The sequence below is a fragment of the Chiloscyllium plagiosum genome, chromosome 11 (genome assembly GCF_004010195.1).
Source record: "Chiloscyllium plagiosum isolate BGI_BamShark_2017 chromosome 11, ASM401019v2, whole genome shotgun sequence".
Lineage (NCBI taxonomy): Eukaryota > Metazoa > Chordata > Chondrichthyes > Orectolobiformes > Hemiscylliidae > Chiloscyllium > Chiloscyllium plagiosum.
Window position 1 is genome coordinate 17,699,713 of NC_057720.1, and position 17,590 is coordinate 17,717,302.

At 40.4% G+C, this 17,590-nt stretch overlaps 1 protein-coding gene across 3 annotated transcripts in view; it reads right to left on the bottom strand.

The window, feature by feature from the left end:
- Positions 1 to 400: 400 nt before the first annotated feature.
- glmna (glomulin, FKBP associated protein a) overlaps positions 401 to 17,590 on the bottom strand; it is a 61,146-nt gene continuing 43,956 nt past the window's right edge. For all 3 annotated transcript variants that reach the window (XM_043698788.1, XM_043698789.1, XM_043698790.1), the window contains exons 13-19: positions 13,494 to 13,567; positions 11,668 to 11,752; positions 4,112 to 4,221; positions 2,647 to 2,710; positions 1,634 to 1,760; positions 1,189 to 1,271; positions 401 to 1,077 (exon numbers count right to left, since the gene is read on the bottom strand). In XM_043698788.1, the coding sequence (XP_043554723.1) occupies positions 952 to 1,077; positions 1,189 to 1,271; positions 1,634 to 1,760; positions 2,647 to 2,710; positions 4,112 to 4,221; positions 11,668 to 11,752; positions 13,494 to 13,567 (669 nt within the window). In that variant the 3' untranslated portion in view covers positions 401 to 951. The remainder of the gene's footprint in view (positions 1,078 to 1,188; positions 1,272 to 1,633; positions 1,761 to 2,646; positions 2,711 to 4,111; positions 4,222 to 11,667; positions 11,753 to 13,493; positions 13,568 to 17,590) is intronic.

Sequence of the window (17,590 nt, forward strand, 5' to 3'; positions counted from 1 at the left end):
AATTTTGGGCCACGGGGCGGTTTGGTTGATTGGTGCGGGTGTCTCGGAGATGTTCCCTAAAGCGCTCGCTAGGAGGCGCCCAGTCTCCCCAATGTAGAGGAGACCGCATCGGGAGCAACGGATACAATAAATGATATTAGTGGATATGCAAGTAAAACTTTGATGGATGTGGAAGGCTCCTTTAGGGCCTTGGATAGAGGTGAGGGAGGAGGTGTGGGCACAGGTTTTACAGTTCTCTCCACGCTCCAGGTTCAATGCCTTTATTCCTGATGAAGGGCTTTTGCCTGAAACGTCGATTTTGAAGCTCCTTGGATACTGCCTGAACTGCTGTGCTCTTCCAGCACCACTAATCCAGAATCTGGTTTCCAGCATCTGCAGTCATTGTTTTTACCTACTCTTTGGAGGGTCAGTGTGGACTTGTTGGGCTAAATAGCCCGTTTCCACACTGTAGGGAATCTAATCTAATCTAAAACCTTTTCTTCGAAGTCTATGGTGAGTCTCATCACTTTGCTACCAACCAAAAAGTCTGGGACTGCACATTTTCTGAATAAATTAATCAATAAGTTTTCAAGATATTTTTCTCTCCTGTCTCTATTATTTGGTGAGAATAGCTCCCATTGCCTACATATGAAACATGATATTTAAGTAGTTCTATGTGGCTCTTTTATTTACAAACATCATTTCGTCATTAATTCTTAACTACCCGCAGGTGTTCATTGTAATCATTAGAAACTTAAGCAGTGACAAATAAAACTGAAAATTCTTCTCAAACTTCAAATACATTTGTATACTATGACCTCATCTGTGTAGTCTCTTTAATATGAATACCTGATGAAAGTATTTGAAATTATCCTGCATAAAGACTGGCTTGAAGAGGAGCATTTAAAGTGAATTCCTCTAGTTGAGACTAGGAAGTCAGAAATTATATTCTTCCAATTTTCACACTGTTCCCTAAATAAACGATGAAGCCACATTTTTCTCTTCTGCTCGGGATTTCATCTTTGCCTCAACTAGCTCCTCTATGCGTGCTTGTACACTTTCCATTACATCAAATGTGTAGATAGCTGACTGCAGAACCTGAAACAATAACAAATAAAAGGAATAAAATGACATACACTTAAGGGAATGTAAAACAGCAACTTGAAAACAGTGATGAATATCAAAATATTCAATCAGCAAGACATTTACCTCCAACTGCATAGCTGTGGTCATTTTTGGTAACTTTTTACCACCAACTGTCAACGAACATTGCATTTCACATTCAACGGTATCTGTAATCATTAAAGTGAAATGGAATAATGTACCTTGCACTTGCTGAGATAGCTTTTTTGCTTTTACCGAATTTTTTATTGGCAGAATAATAAATACTTCAAACTAAGTTATAGTTTCCAGTGTACCCTTCAACCTGTTAGGAGTCAAAAAGGCTGGAGTTCCATTCATTGTTTACACAAGCAGTGGTTTTGTAGAATCAGCAAATTTAGCTTCACTCACCAAATGGAAAGTACACTTCACCTGTTTTTTGTTGTCAGGATGTCAAATGGAATAACGTATGATCTCTATTCAAGATAACAACACAAAACACATTTGTTATGGAAATACAGTTAAATACCACGGTTCTATTTGAATAACCTACCTTTGGTTTTCTGGTTCTCTCTTTTGTTTCTCATCTCTGCTTCATAATGAGCCCTAGACATATTCAAAGCAGTGCGCAGTGGTTTCAGGAAGCTATCAATCCAGAAAAGATTAGTCCATAATCCAGTCTACAAAAGGTTAGAAAATGTATAAATTGTTTAACAGAATCAAGATTTAATCCATTGAGACAATAAATTGAATGATTATGAAATATGAATTTCTTTCACTTTTGATTACTGGTGTCTAGAAATTCTGCGTTGCTGCTGCAAGTTCAGCAAAGGACTTCTATCTGTTAAACTGCCCTCGCAATGACAGTTTCTTAAATCCCAAAGCTGTCTGCAAAAATGATGTGGACAGCCCGGTCATTATGTCACATCCAAGACATCCAACTAGCAAATACACCGTGGGCGGCACGGTGGCACAGTGGATAGCACTGCTGCCTCACAGCGCCTGAGACCCGGGTTCAATTCCTGCCTCAGGTGACTGACTGTGAAGTTTGCACATTCTCCCCGTGTCTGCGTGGGTTTCCTCCAGGTGCTCCGGTTTCCTCCCACAATCCAAAGATGTGCAGGTCAGGTGAATTGGCCATGCTAAATTGCCCGTAGTGTTAGGTAAGGGGTAAATGTAGGGGTGTGGGTGAGTTGCACTTCGGCAGGTCGGTGTGGACTTGTTGGACCGAAGGGCCTGTTTCCACACTATAATGTAATCTAATCTAAAATGAGCTGGAACTTTGGTACAGCACCTTGTTACTCCAGATTTATTGCATTCCCACTGGTAATTTGCATTAGGAAATGATGGTATGGGCCCTGATTACATCATATGTACTGCAACCAACAGACATTTTTTAGAATCTTTTCTTGCTAACGGCACCAAAACATGAAGGCCAGGTAAATTAAGTTGAGGTACATATCAATCTCCAGGAAGTGATCACTAATTAAACTTAAGTCAAATATAAAAACTGTATAAATAAAATAGATTTTTCTTAAAAACCAAATTTTTAAATTAAATACTCACTTGATTCTCCCACTCATTATCCCTAATTACAAGGTACCTTAGAAGATTCAGCGATGCCATGATCCTAATACAAAAAAGAAATTCAAAAAACCATGAAAAGTCCTGCTTGTCAGTACCCAACTTAAAATCTTTACTTTCAGTGACAAAGAAATTGTTTATCATTGTAAAGAACAAAATACATTACATTCTTATTTTACCTGCTTGATAATCAAAAAGGTAGGCTCTATTAATGATTCAGTAAGTTTCCGGCATGTAGCTAAGTCAAAAAAGATGGAGCTATAGGAATACAACATATCAGTATCCTCAGAAATACAGATGGGAAACATCAGACAGGATCTCGACACTCCTACCCATATTGTGATTCCACCTGAAATTATGCACTTTGATGGCTAGATTAGGCTTTGTTCTGATGTTTCTGATAGCTAATTAGCATCATCTAGGCTCAAATCTGCATAGGACGAAACGTATGTGTGGATTATGGTGCCTCTGAAGCTATAAAATCAGCTATCAGTTAAAAATACTGGGTATGGTTTGAGAAAATAAGAACAAAAGATGAGGAAAAGCAACACTCCCTCTAATTGTTTTCGAAGTGTATGTATGTTTTATATACATGTAGCCCCTTTAAGTGTTTCTGTGCAGCCATACACCAGCAGTGATATTTCAAGAGATTACTGTGCATGGTGTCCTGGAAAGTTTTGCTGTGCTATACGAATGTGCAGTTTAAATGGAATATTGTAGAAAATTTAATATAGAAATCACTTACTTGCTTAGCAGTATACAACTCATTTTAATTGCCCTGTGAAGCAACGTTGCATCATTGCCAACAAGAGGCCAAGCTGAGTAACCTAATTGCTTCCAAGTCATGGCTTACTCCACAGTCAACCAGGGTGTTATAATGTTAAAAATAAAACTGTGCAACACCAGGTTATAGTCAACCAGCCATGTTGACAACCACATGATGAAGGAGCAGCACACCGAAAGCTAGTGCTTCCAAATAAACCTGTTGGATTACAACCTAGTGTTGTGTGATTTTTAACTTTGTCCACCCTAGTCCAACACTGGCACCTCCAAGTCAAGGTGTTATAATAGCAGTTCTGTGATCCTTCCATCTTGGAGACAAGCTGAAAAATGTGTTGCTGGAAAAGCGCAGTAGGTCAGGCAGCAAAGGAGCCGGAGAATCGATGTTTCGGGCATAAGTCCTTCTTCAGGCCCGAAACGTCGATTCTCCTGCTCCTTTGATGCTGCCTGACCTGCTGCGCTTTTCCAGCAACACATTTTTCAGCTCTGATCTCCAGCACCTGCAGTCCTCACTTTCTGCATCTTGGAGACAAGCACCTAGTGTACATTTTAAACCCATTTATTGTGACAAAATGCTTATTGAAATCACAGGTTGAGCCAGGGTTTTTGGGCTAACCCATTGTTACCTGTTTAATCCTGATCCTAAATCAAATGTATTGAAACCTACCTATCGGAGTTTTGAAGCAAGTCTGTTTCTGCTCCTTCAGGAAGTGAAAGGACTGAATGAAGTAAAGGAATCAATTGTGGGCCTGAGAACCACACATTTTCATTGCCAGGCTGAAAGCAAACAAAAAGGTTAAAATGTATAAAGAAACAAAATTTTAAAAAGTGGGGTGTAGAAGGGTAATGAAGGAAATATTTAGAAATCTACAGTCAACATTAGGTTGCACTTCAGCTTGGCTACTAGTTGGTCAGAAAAATACAGCACATCATCTGAAATATTTAAGCATGTGTTTGGTTATAAAGCGGTTATCATTAAGTCAAAGCAATGCAAAACTGACTTCGTCAGGTGGTGTTGCAATCAAAGTAAAGCTTAGAATAGGAACAAATTACTGCAGATGCTGGAATCTGTACTGAAAGCAAATGCTGGAGATCACAGCGGGTAAGACAGCATCCATAGAGACAGGGCAAGAAATGTTTTGAGTCTAGATGACTCTTCATCAGAGGAGGAGACAGAATTTATGTTATAGTTTGGGAGGGGTTAGGATGAGGTTAGTGGGTGTAGAGTGATGATGGAGAAAAGATGTTGATAGTTCAGATTGAATGTTCAGAATATGAGAATGGCAGAACAATGGTGTGATATGCCAGACTTGAAAGGCCAGTAAGTGGGATGGGGGAGGGGAGGACATAGAATGATACAGCACAATACAGGCCCTTCAGCCTTCAATGTTGTGCCAGCCTTCTATCCTATTCTAAAATCAGATTAAGGTACATACCTTTCATTGTACTAACATCCATGTGCCAATCCAATTGTCGCTTAAATGTCCCTAATGTATCTGACTCTACTACCACTGCTGACAGTGCATTCCAAGTATCCATCACTGAGTAAAGAACCTACCTCTGACATCTCCCCTAAACCTTCCTCTAATTACCTTAAAATTATGATCCCTCGAGATAGCCATTTTTGCCATGGGAAAAAGTCTCTGGCTATCCACACTATCTATGCCTCGCAACATCTTGTACACCTCTATCAAGATACCTTTGATCCTTCTTCACTCCGATGAGAAAAGCCCTAGTTTCCTCAGCTTTTCTTCGTAAGATACGTCCTCCAGTCTAGGCAGCATCTTGGTAAATCTTCTCTGCATTCTTTGTAAAGCTTCCATATCTTTCCTGTAATGAGGTGACCAGAACTGAACACAATACCTCAAGTCTGGTCTAACCAGAACTCTACAGAGCTGCAGCATAACCTCACGGCTCTTAAACTCAATCTCCCTGCTAATGAAAACCAACACACCACACACTTTTCTAACAACCCTATCAACCTGGGTGGCAACTTTGAGGGATCTGTGGACATAGACTTCAAAATCCCTCTGTTCTTTCATACTGCCAAGAAGCCTGCCCTTAACTCTGTATTTGGCATTCAAATTCAACCTTCCAAAATGAACCACTTCACACTTTTCCAGGTTGAATTCCATCTGCCACTTATCAGCCCAATTCTGCATCATGTCAATGTCTCGTAACCTATGACAGCCCTCCACACTATCCACAACTCCACCAACCATCATGTCATCAGCAAATTTACTAACCCACCGTTCCACTTCCTCATCCAAGTCATTTATAAAAATCACAAAGAGCAGAGGTCCCAGAATTGATCCCTGCGGAACACCACTGGTCACCAAGCTCCAGGCTGAATACTTTCCATCTACCACCATTCTCTGCCTTCTATGGGTCAGCCAATTCTGTATCCAGGTTTCCCTGTATCCCATTTCTTAGTTTCTGAATGAGTCTACCATGGAGAACCTTATCAAACGCTTGCTAAAATCCATGTACACACATCCATTGTTCTATCTTCTTCAATGTGTTTTGTCACAGCCTCAAAGAATTCAATAAGATTTGTGATGCATGACCTGCCCCTCACAAAGCCATGCTGACTATCTCTATGGTTTTCCAAGTAATCATAAATCCTGTCTCTCAGAATCCTCTCCAATACTTTTCACGCCACAGACATAAGACTGACTGGTCTGTAATTCCCAGGATTATCCCTTTTCCCTTTCTTCAATAAAGGGAATAACACTAACCATCCTCCGATCATCTGGCATCACTCCAGTGGACAGTGAGGATGTAAAGATCATTGCCAAAGGCGCAGCAAACTCGTCGCTCGCTTCCTGTAGTAACCTAGGGGATATCCCATCTGGCCCAAGGGATTTATCTATCCTTATGTTTTTCCAAAATTTTCAGCACATCCTCCTTAACATCAAACTGTTCTACCATTTCAGTATGTTTCATACTGTCCTCAGAAACGTCAAAGTTTCTCTCAGTCGTGAATACTGAAGCAAAGTATTCATTAAGGTCCTGCCCTATTTCCTCCGACTCCTGGCACAAGTTCCCTCCACTATCCATGATCGGCCCTACCTTCACTCTGGCCATCCTCGGTTCCTCACATATGTGTAAAATGCCTTAGGGTTTTCCTTAATCCTACCTACCAAAGTTTCTTCATGCCCCCTTCTAGCTCTCCAAAGTCCATTTTTCAGTTCCTTCCTGGCTACCTTGTAACTCTCTAAAGCCCTGTCTGATCCTTGCCTCCTCAACCTTAAGTAAGCTTCCTTCTTCCTCTTGACTAGATTTTCTAAATGCCTTGTCATCCAAGGTTCTTTCAACCCTTCCTTGCCTCAGTGGGACAAACCTGTCCAGCACTATCAGCAGGTGCTTCCTAAACAACCTTCACATTTCTGTTGTGCATTTCTATGAAAACATTTGTTGCCAATCTAGGTGTCTCAGTTCCTGCTTAAAAACATTAATTCCCCCATCCCCCAATTAAATACTTTCCCACACTATCTGCTCCAATCTCTCTCCATGAGTATAGTAAGGGTCATGGAGTTGTCATCACTATCACCAAAATGCTCTCTCACCAAGAGATCTGACACCTGGCATAGTTTGTTGCCAAGCATCAAATCCAATATGGCCTCACCTTGAGTCAGCCTATCTACATATTGCATTAGGAACTCTTCCTGGACACACCTGACAAAAAGTGTTCCATCCAAACTATATGAACTAAGCAGATTCCAATCAATATTAGGGAAGTTAAATTCACCCATGACAACAATCCTGTTACTTCTACACATTTCCAAAATCTGCCTCCCAAATTCTCCTCCGTGTCTCTCTTGCTACTGGGGGGCCTGTAGAAACCTCCCAATAAAGTGACTGCTCTTTTCCTGTTTCTGACTTCCACCCATATTGATTCTGTAGACAAACCTTCCTCTCCCCTTCTACAACTGTGATACTAACCCGGAGTAGCAATGCCATTCCTCAAGCTCTTTTATCTTCCCCCCCATTCCTTTTGAAACATCTAAACCTGGAACATTTCTGCCCCTGTGATATCCAAGTCTCCGTAATGGCCACAACATAGTTCAAGTACTGATCCATGCTCTGCGTTCATCACCCTTATTCCTGATGCTTCAACCCATCACTCCTCACAGACTCTCTGCTCACTGTATCTGGCTGTTCACTACTAATTCCATTACATGATCTGTAGCTCAGGTCCCCACATTATAACAAGCTCAAAAGAAAAGGAAGAAATGGGAGTTGGTTCAAAATTTAAAAGGTGTTGAACTCAATATTAAGCCCAGAAGGCTGTAAAGTGCCTAGTCTGAAGATGAGGTGATGTTCCTCCAGTTTGCACTGTGATTCACTGGAATACTGCAGCATGCAGACAACAGACGTGGGCATTAAGCGGGATCCACACTGAGACGCACATCAACTATGCCCAGAGGAACATCAATTCTGTTAAAGACACTCTTTGGTCTGCCCAAAACTTGTTGGTGTTCCAGTTGAAGGAATTGACCCCACCCAAGTGTTGCAGACTGGCACATTCTAAGGTCCAGAAATACATGCTGAGGGATGCGCTGAAGTTTGGGGCAGCTGCCGACAGGGTCTTTGGGGAAAGAACACAGTGTAAGGTCCTTCAGCCGAAGAATAACAGGGGTCCATTCAGTAATTGGGCCTTGCTGATGCCTCAGCTAAATCCCAAGAGGTTGACTGCAAATACAAGGAATGGTGAACATCAAAGACTTAATTTGTTCTCTAAGTTAAACGAGTATAGATATAAATGGCCCCATTAACTGTATAGGTACCAAAGATTTTTTTCTATGAATAAAGTATATTTTTGCAATAAATAAATAAAATTGAGCAGGACGCGGTGTTAAAATGACTGGGAATGCTTAGACACAGACCGGAGGTATTCTGCAAAGCAGTCACCCAGTCTGCATTTGGTTTCTCCAATGTAGAGTAGGCCATACTGGATGCAGCAAGTCCTACACACAAGATTGGAGCAGGTACAGGTGAAATGCTGCTTCATCTGGAAAAACTGTTTAGGCCCTTTAATAGTGAACAAGGAGGTGAAGGGGCAGGTGTTGCACCTTCTGTAGTTACATGGGAATGTGCCATGGAGAAGGAAGTTTGGTGTTGGCGGTTGTGGAATGGACCAGGGTGTCCCGAGGGAATGATCCCAGTGAAATTTAAATGTGGGTGTGTGAGGGGAAGATGTGTTTGGTGTTGACGTTTTGCTGGAGTTGTCTGAAATGGCAGAGAATGATCCTTTGAACGTGGAGGCTAGTGGGATGAAAAGTGAGGACAAGGGGAACCCGATCACGCTGTTGTGAGTGATGGGAAGGAGCAAGGGCAGAAGCATGAGTGATAGGTTGGATGCGGGTGAGGACTGTGGGCAGAAAACCACAGTCATGAAAGAAGCATCTTTTCTTGTACATTGATGACTACTTTGGTGCTGCTTCATGTTCCTGTCAGGTCTTTAAACTTTATTAATTTTGCCTCCAATTTCAACCCCTCTATAAACTTTCACATCATCCATTTCTGACACTTCCTGTCCTTGACCTGTCTCCATTTTGGGGAATAAACTGTCCATTGACATCCACTAACTCCCATAGCTACATTCATTACAACTCTTCACATGCCATGTCCTGCAAGGACTCCATCCCATTCTCCCAGTTCCTTTCCCTATGTCCCATGTTCGGATGATGCCATCTTCCAAAACAGCGCTGCTGACGTGAGTTACTTCTTCCAAGACTTACTTCTTCACCAGCCTCCACATCCAAAGGATCATTTGCCACCATTTCAGACAACTCCAACAGAACACCACCACCAAACATATCTTCCTCTCACTCCTCTTGTCTGCATTTCGCAGGAATCATCCCCTCCAGGACACTGTAGTCCATTCCACAACCCACCCACTCTAACACCCCACTCCACAGCACCTTCCCATGTAACTGCAGAAGGTGCAACACCTGCCCCTTCACCTCCTCCCTGCTCACCATCCAAGGGCCTAAAATGTCTTTCCAGGTGAAGCAGGGTGACTGCTTTGCAGAATACCTCCAATGTTGCACAAGCAGGACCCTGACCTTCCTGTAGCTGGTCATTTTAACAGTGTCCTGCCTGCATGCTCACATGTCTGTCCTTGGCATGCTACAGTGTTCCAGTGAATCCCAGCGCAAACTGGAGGAACAACACTTCATCTTCAGACTAGGCAATTTACAGCCTTCTGGAGTTATTGAGTTCAACACCTTTAAATTGTGAACCAACTCCCATTTCTTCCTTTTCTTTTAGTTGGTTATCATGTCCCCCCTCCTCCCAATGCACTTACTATCCTTTCAAGACTGGCAGGAGACACACCATTGTTCTGCCATTCTCAGATTGCGATCACTTAATCTGAATTATCAGCACCTTTGCTCCAATAGCACCCTACACCCACTTCACCCACCCGCCCCAAACTACAATATAAATGCTGTCCCCGCCAAGCTTCACTTAAGCTCTGAAGAAGAGTCATCTAGACTCTAAACGTTAGCTTGCTGTCTGACCCACTGAGATCTCCAAATCTCAGGAAGTGACTGATTTAATTCCAATTATACAGTTATATTGTTGCGGTGAAATGGAGAAACTGCTCTGCAGCATTTTTGCAAGTCTGCAGCATGAAGGCTAAACATAAAAGTAAAATGACAGAAATCATGCTTGTGTTGGCCCAGATTTCACAGTTTTGATGAGAATGTAACTCAGAATTTGCCAACATTACAACTGTGAAACTAACAGCAACATTTGGCATCATACACTCAATTACATGTAGAAAATCACAAGTTGCTAGCAATGATTTCTTGTGAACTCAAGAGTGCACAAATAAGTACCCACAGATTTCGAAATGTTTAAAAATCTCTTCAAATGACATGAATTTCTATATTTTATGCACTGTCACTGCAAAATTTCCCAAAATGTTGTGTCCTTTTGAATGGGGTATAATGGGGCCTTTTTATGGATTCTACACTATACTTTTCTAAATTATTCCTCTGAAGCCGAATAACTAATCTGTTTTGTGGAATGTCAAATTTCTCCATTATCAAAAATTCTATAACATTTTAAATGTAAAAATGCTCATGTTTATGATATTTCAGCTTCTACATTAATCCAATTTGTGTGCCTCAATCTTTGTTTTGTTCTCTGTACAATTATTCAAAAGTGAGAAATAATCAGAACATTTTTTTCTGGCTTTTTGACTTTGAGATTACTTCAATTTGATTGGCTGTTTTGCCAGTTTTATTGTTTTATTATTGGTTGATGCCTGGAGATCCTCTTAACATGGTGCCAGTGAAATAACTCCACAGAGACCAATATCCCACCACCAAGTCATTCTTTATTTAGACATGAACAGCCTTAGACTTTAGTATTGCTTCTTCAGAGCCTTCTATCAGAATCTCTGACAGTCCTCTTTTCATCATGATTTGGAGATGTCGGTGCTGGACTGGGGTGTACAAAGTTAAAAATCACACACTAGCTTTTGGAGTGCCACTCCTTCATCAGGTGATTGCCTAATCACCTGCCACAATCAGGTTGGAGTATAACCTGGTGTTGTGTGATTTTTAACTTTGTACACTTTAACACTTTTCATCAGTCAGCCAGGGCTCCCTGATTGGTGCTCTTAATTTGGTCCTATCAGGGAACTCGTATTCTCAGAGGTTCAACTGGTTGATCTCATTACAATCACTACAACCAGAATCAAACTACCAAGAAAGAATTAATGCCAAACAGATTGCCAGATCTTTGTGGGCAGCTTTCTTTGAAGTCAGAGAGTGCTGTTACTTCACACTGACTGCAGAATCTGGGCTATTTTCTCCATTGAAACAGTATGAAAAAAGGTAAAAATGTACTTAAAATTCATTTTCAATATGACTAGCAGCTTTTTAAAAATTAAATTTAATAAGTATGCAGAAGAGATGTGTTTCAGCAAGATCACAGATTGATTCTTTTATTTTATTATTGTACTTGTATGTATCGTAGTATGCACCTTCTATTGTACAAATATAGCTGAAGAATTCATTCTTTGCTTATACTTCATGCATTAGATTAGGACTGGCAAATAATTCAGAAAACTGATCTAAAAGACAATCAAGGCTATTGCTAGTGATACTTTGTAAAACAAAGCACAGCACCTTTCCAGACACATACATAGGTACATACCAATATTTATAGACAATAAAATACTTCTAGGCTTATTAACATGCTTACCTTCAATGCTAGGTCAATCTGATTTTTAAGATTTTGTATAACATAACCTTGTACGCCAGCATGTTGGCTAGTTTTAAACAGGCACCTATAAAACATAAAACTAGCATCACAGTTCCAATCACATCAAGTTAACTTCACTCTGTTCATCCACCACCATACAAACATAGTACTGTTTCTTTAAAAATGACTTACATGTGATTCTTTTTAAATAGTGCCACTATAGTAGTTAACAAAACTACCATAAGTTGTTGCAACATTTAAAATAAGCTGAGTTCAAAATGTTCTTTACCATAACACTAATACCCTTACACAGTATTAGTCTAAATCCCTTAGTTTGCAGTTATTGTTCAATAACTTTGAGACTATTAAAATCATAGCTTGTGAAATAAATTGACAAGTCCGGAGTTACATAATAGGTTGTACCTGCTATGAATTGTGCTTTTCCTAAAGACTTTTTACAATGTTAAGATAGATTGAGGTGTGGAATCCATTCTTTTTATTTGAGATTCTGCGTTTAGCCTATTAAGCATTTAGGAAGATCCAGTAACCCAAATAAAGTGGACACACACCACAGGGATGCAGTCTTCCAAGTCCTTTGCTTTAGTCCAAGTCAGTGACAGATTAACATTTGAGACTGGAGTTATGGCCATTTTCACATCAATCCATGCCTGAAAAGCTTTGCATCAATGTGAAAGTTCCATCCTCAGTAAAATTATTGATCATCTTAACAAAACCCATAAATGCATAACCCCTGCTTTGTGCACTTTTCAATTGTAATCATTTGTGATGGATAAAAAATATTTTATTCTCTTTCTTAAATTCCACTTATTTGCAATTCCAGTACAATTTTATAATAAAGTAATTTGAGATTTTCATTGAACATATTACAGACACAGTAATTATAAAACAAAACTGCACAATTGAAGATTAGTTAATCACTTGGTTGTTTTAAAACTCATCCAGAGTGCAATTTGACATAAGTTTTTACATTAAAATCTTGCTATGAATGAAAATCAGCATTAAAATTGCAGCATTTCTAATTATGAGTTCCAAACAAACAATAAATATCCAAAATCAAATCTCTAAAACATAAAATTACATCAATATAATGTAGGGTAAGCAACAATTTAAAAAAAACGATCTGACCTCTTAGGATACATGATAGTTAGTTGCATAATTACATTAAAGATGAAGCGAGACATCAGAAATGAAGCTATAAATTACAAAGAAGTAACAGCACAGAAATATTTAGAATTAGCTTTAGCAACTCAAAAAAAAGTAATTGTATACAATTCAAAAACATATTATACAGCAAAGTTATGGTTGAAATGGCTCTACGGTTTGGCGAACTGGTGGTTTTCCTATGAACTGAACATCATGGCTTAAGTTGTTTTGCTTTCTGTGATCAGCAGTACCTAAATTGTGAACTCACTTGCAGTGCCACAGACTACTAAAAGGTTTAAAACTCACATGAACTTAAACAAATTCAAATTTGCAATTTCTCTTCCCAAAATAACACTTCACTATTTAAAATGTGCTGTAAAATACAGTTGGTGATTACTATTTATCTGAAAAAGTTCAAAAGCTTGTCATCTTGTGCTAATACCATGTATGTTTATATATTTAATGAGTTTGTAGAAAAGGGGGTTTGTAAATTAAATTTACTGTTGTTTGTGTTATATCTGGTACGCTTGCCTTATTTATAAACAGTTTTTATGCATATCCTAATCTAAAAGTCCATCAAATGTGTTCTACCGAACTTATTCAGAAAAACTGGCAGAAGACAATCTCTAAAATACAATAAATCTTTTCTGGACTATACTCACCTAAATAATTTGTATTTTCCTTCTGGATCAAACTTGTCTATGTACTGCTGAAATATCTTTAGGCTCCATTTTCGCTAAAACAAAGTTGTGAAGACAATTAGAATTGTAGAATAGGATAGAACAGAAGAAAGCCATTCAGCTGGCCTTTGACTCTTTGAACAAGCTATCCATCCGTTGGTCCATCTGATCATTCTTTCCTCATAACTATGTTTACATCTTTCCTTCAAGCTTTTATCCAATTCTCTTTTTGAGGTGCCATAGAATCTAATTTCACCGGCCTTTCAGGCAGTACATTCCTGGTCACAATAACTTGCTGTATGAACCTTTTCTTCCATCTGCCTGTTCTTTGCCAATCATCTCAAATCGGTGTCCTGTAGTTACTGAACTTTCTGCCACTGGAAGCAGTTTCTCTATGTTATGCATACCATTCATGATTTGTCACTCCTATCAAATCAGTTCTTAATCTTCTCATCTCTAAGGCAAACAACCCCAGATTCTTAGCCTCTTCATATAACTTGTCCGACATTCCTGGCACCACTCAAAAACTTCTGCACCATTCTAAGAATTTGTCATCTTCCTTTAATTAAGGCAATACTCCAGCCATCGACCAGAAGACATAAAAGCAGAAGTAGGCCATTCACCTCTGCTAGGCTGCTCCATCATTCAATGAGGTCATGGCTGATCTGAATTCTCAACTCCACTTGTCTGCCTTTTCCCCCACAACCCCTTACTCTCTTACTGATTAAAAATCTGTCTGTCTATCTCAGGTTGAATGTACTTAACGAACCAACCTCCACCGCTCCCTCTGGTAAATAATTCAGATTTGTTCCCCTCTCAGAAAAGAAATTCCTCCTGATCTCTATCTCTAGTATGTCCATTGGTCCTAAACTTCTCTACAGTGTTCTGCAAACACAGAAACCAAGAGCAGGAGTAGGCCCTTCAAGCTTGCTCTGCCATTCAAAACTATCATGACTGATCTTCTATTTCAATGTCATACTCGTGTTCTCCTCCTATTTCTTGATGCCTTTTATATCTAAAAATGTATCTCTTTCTTGAAATTTGACCTCCACAGCCTCTGGAGAAAATTCCACAGGTTCACAATCCTTTAAGTGAAGAAAAGTTTCACCTCAGTTCTAAATGGTCTATCTTGTATCCTGAGACTGTTCCCCCGATTCTGGACTCCCCTTAGAAAGAAAACATCCTCCCTGCACCTAATCTACCTGGTTCTGTTCAAATTTTATACATTCCAATTAGATCCCCTCTCATCCTTCTAAACTCTAGTGGATACAGGCCCAGTCAAACCAATCTCTCCTTGTAGGGTTCTCCTGCCACCCCAGATATCAGCCTAATGAACCTTCTGCTCCATTTCCTCTATGGATAGAATATCCTTTTTTAGGTAGGGAGGCAAAAATTACATGCAATTTTCCAGGTATGGTCACTACTGAAGACTATTCTTCTACAGAAGTCAGATACAGATTTATTTAGTATCTGGTTCAAGCTGCCTCCTATTTAGCTCCACTCCATGTTTGAGCATCCATTTGAATTCTCTTTTATGTGAGCCACAAATTTACTGTTATGCTTTATCTTTGCTCCCTCCTTTCCAAGTTTAACTTAATTGTCTGCTGCATTGAACCACATAGTTGTTATAAACCACCATTTATAACAGGGCGGCACAGTGGCTAGCACTGCTGCCTCACAGCACCAGGCTCCCAGGTTCGATTCCAGCCTTGGGTGACTGTCTGTGTGGAGTTTGCACATTCTCCCCGTGTCAGTGTGGGTTTGCTCCGGTTTCCTCCCATAGTCCAAAGATGTGCTGGTCAGGTGAATTGGCCATTCTAAATTGCCCATAGTGTTAGGTGCATTAGTCAGAGGGAAATGGGTCTGGGTGGGTTACTCTTCGGAGGGTTAGTGTGGACTTGTTGGGCTGAAGGGCCTGCTTCCACACTGTAGGGAATCTAATCCATTTAACTGTTTCATTTTAGTCTTAATATCTTTAATATTTTGTTGAACTTTTTCATCTTACACTCACCAGGACATTTACAAGAATGCCAATGTAAAGGGAACAATGGTACACGATATAAAATGACAGTGCTAAATGGTTAGTAGGGTGGATTCTGATTGGTAACAGCGTGGGTGTAGTCACTATCTTGTCTGCTGTGAACAGCTGAAAGGATGCATTGTTTGATACAATCCGCCAGACTTTGGGACATATGGCCTTTACACCTACATTATGCCAGCATTGAATTTCATATACCACCTCATTCATTTTTGTGATTATTTTACGCTTGATGGCAGTCTCCTGTTATGGTGAACACTGCTTGTTTTGCTTGTGCAAAGGAACATTGTGAAATAGCCAGCTTCACCTACTGCTCAAATATTTGGGATACCTTAAATTTGAGGTATTTAGGCACTTTTCAGGAATGAAAGCATTGGCCATAGGCCTATCCAGGCACTGCGCATTATATATAGTGACAAGTGATCTGATTAGGGTAGGCATCATCTGCAAGACGGCTTTAATTGTCCAAGACGGGCAAGATACTATTTGTACCCAACCAGTAAAAGCACAAGACAGTATCCAACATAAGATGTGATTCCACAACTTTATTGGTCAGAGTATTGAGTACAGGAGTTGGAAAGTCATGTTGCAGCGAAGCAATTTTTGGAATATTCCATGCAGTTCTGGTCTCCTGCCTATCAGAAGGATGTTGTGAAACTTGAAAGGGCTCAGGAAAGATTTACCAAGGGTTGCCAGGGTTGGAGGATTTGAGCTATAGGGAGAGGCTGAATAGGCTAGGGCTGTTTTCCCTGGAGCCTCAGATGCTGAGGGGTGATCTTGTGGGCGGCACGGTAGCACAGTGGTTAGCACTGCTGCCTCACAGCGCCAGAGATCCGGGTTCAATTCGTCGGTGTGGACTTGTTGGGCCGAAGGGCCTGTTTCCACACTGTAATCTAATCTAATCTTACAGAGGTTTATAAAATCACGAGGGTCATGGGATAGGATAAATAGACAAGGCTTTTTCCCCGGGATGTGAGAGTCCAGAACTAGAGGGCATAGATTTAGGGTGAGAGGGGAAAGATATCAAACAGACCCGAGGGACAATTTTTTCACGCAGAGGAATGAGCTGCCAGGAGGTGGTGAATGCATCTGTTTGAGTATATGAATAGGAAGGGTTTAGAGGATTAAGAGCCGGGTGCTGGCAGGTGGGACTAGATTGGGTTGGGATATCTAGTTGGTAGGGACGAGTTGGACTGAACTGTCTGTTTCCGTGCTGTACATCTCTTTGACTCGATGACTCTAATTGCAACATTTAAAAAGCATCTGGATGGGTATATGAATAGGAAGGGTTTAGGGGGATAAGGGTCAGGTGCTGGCAAATGGGACTAGATTAGGTTAGGTTATCTGGTCGGTATGGGCATGTTGGACCGAAGGGTCTGTTACCGTGCTATACATCTCTATAACTCGATAAGTGGTTAAATAACCTGGAGTATGCTAAGAATTACTTTAATAACCAATACATAATAGCCACTTGATGGAAGGTACATATATTATTACAGGCTCTTTGCAGATTCAAAAAACATACATACATTGCATCTGTTTCAACTTATCAAAATAGATAACAGCCATTATCAGATTCATTTCGCAGGGCAACACCTCAACCACTCAGAATCAATTTAGTGTCATAGAGTCATAGAGATGTACAGCATGAAAACAGACCCTTCGGTCCAACCTGTCCACGCCAACCAGATGTCCCAACCCAATCTAGTCCCACCTGCCAGCATCCGGCCCATATCCCTCTAAACTCTTCCTATTTATATACCCATCCAAATGCATCTTAAATGTTGCAATTGTACCAATCTCCACCATATCCTCTGGCAGCTCATTCCATACACGTACCACCCTCTGCGTGAAAACGTTGCCTCTTAAGGTCTCTTTTATATCTTTCCCCTCTCACCCTAAACCTATGCCCTCTAGTTCTGGACTGGGAAAAGACTTTGTCTATTTATCCTATCCATGCCCCTCATAATTTTTTAAACCTCTATAAGGTCACCGCTTAGCCTCCGACGTTCCAGGGAAAACAGCCCCAGCCTGTTCAGCC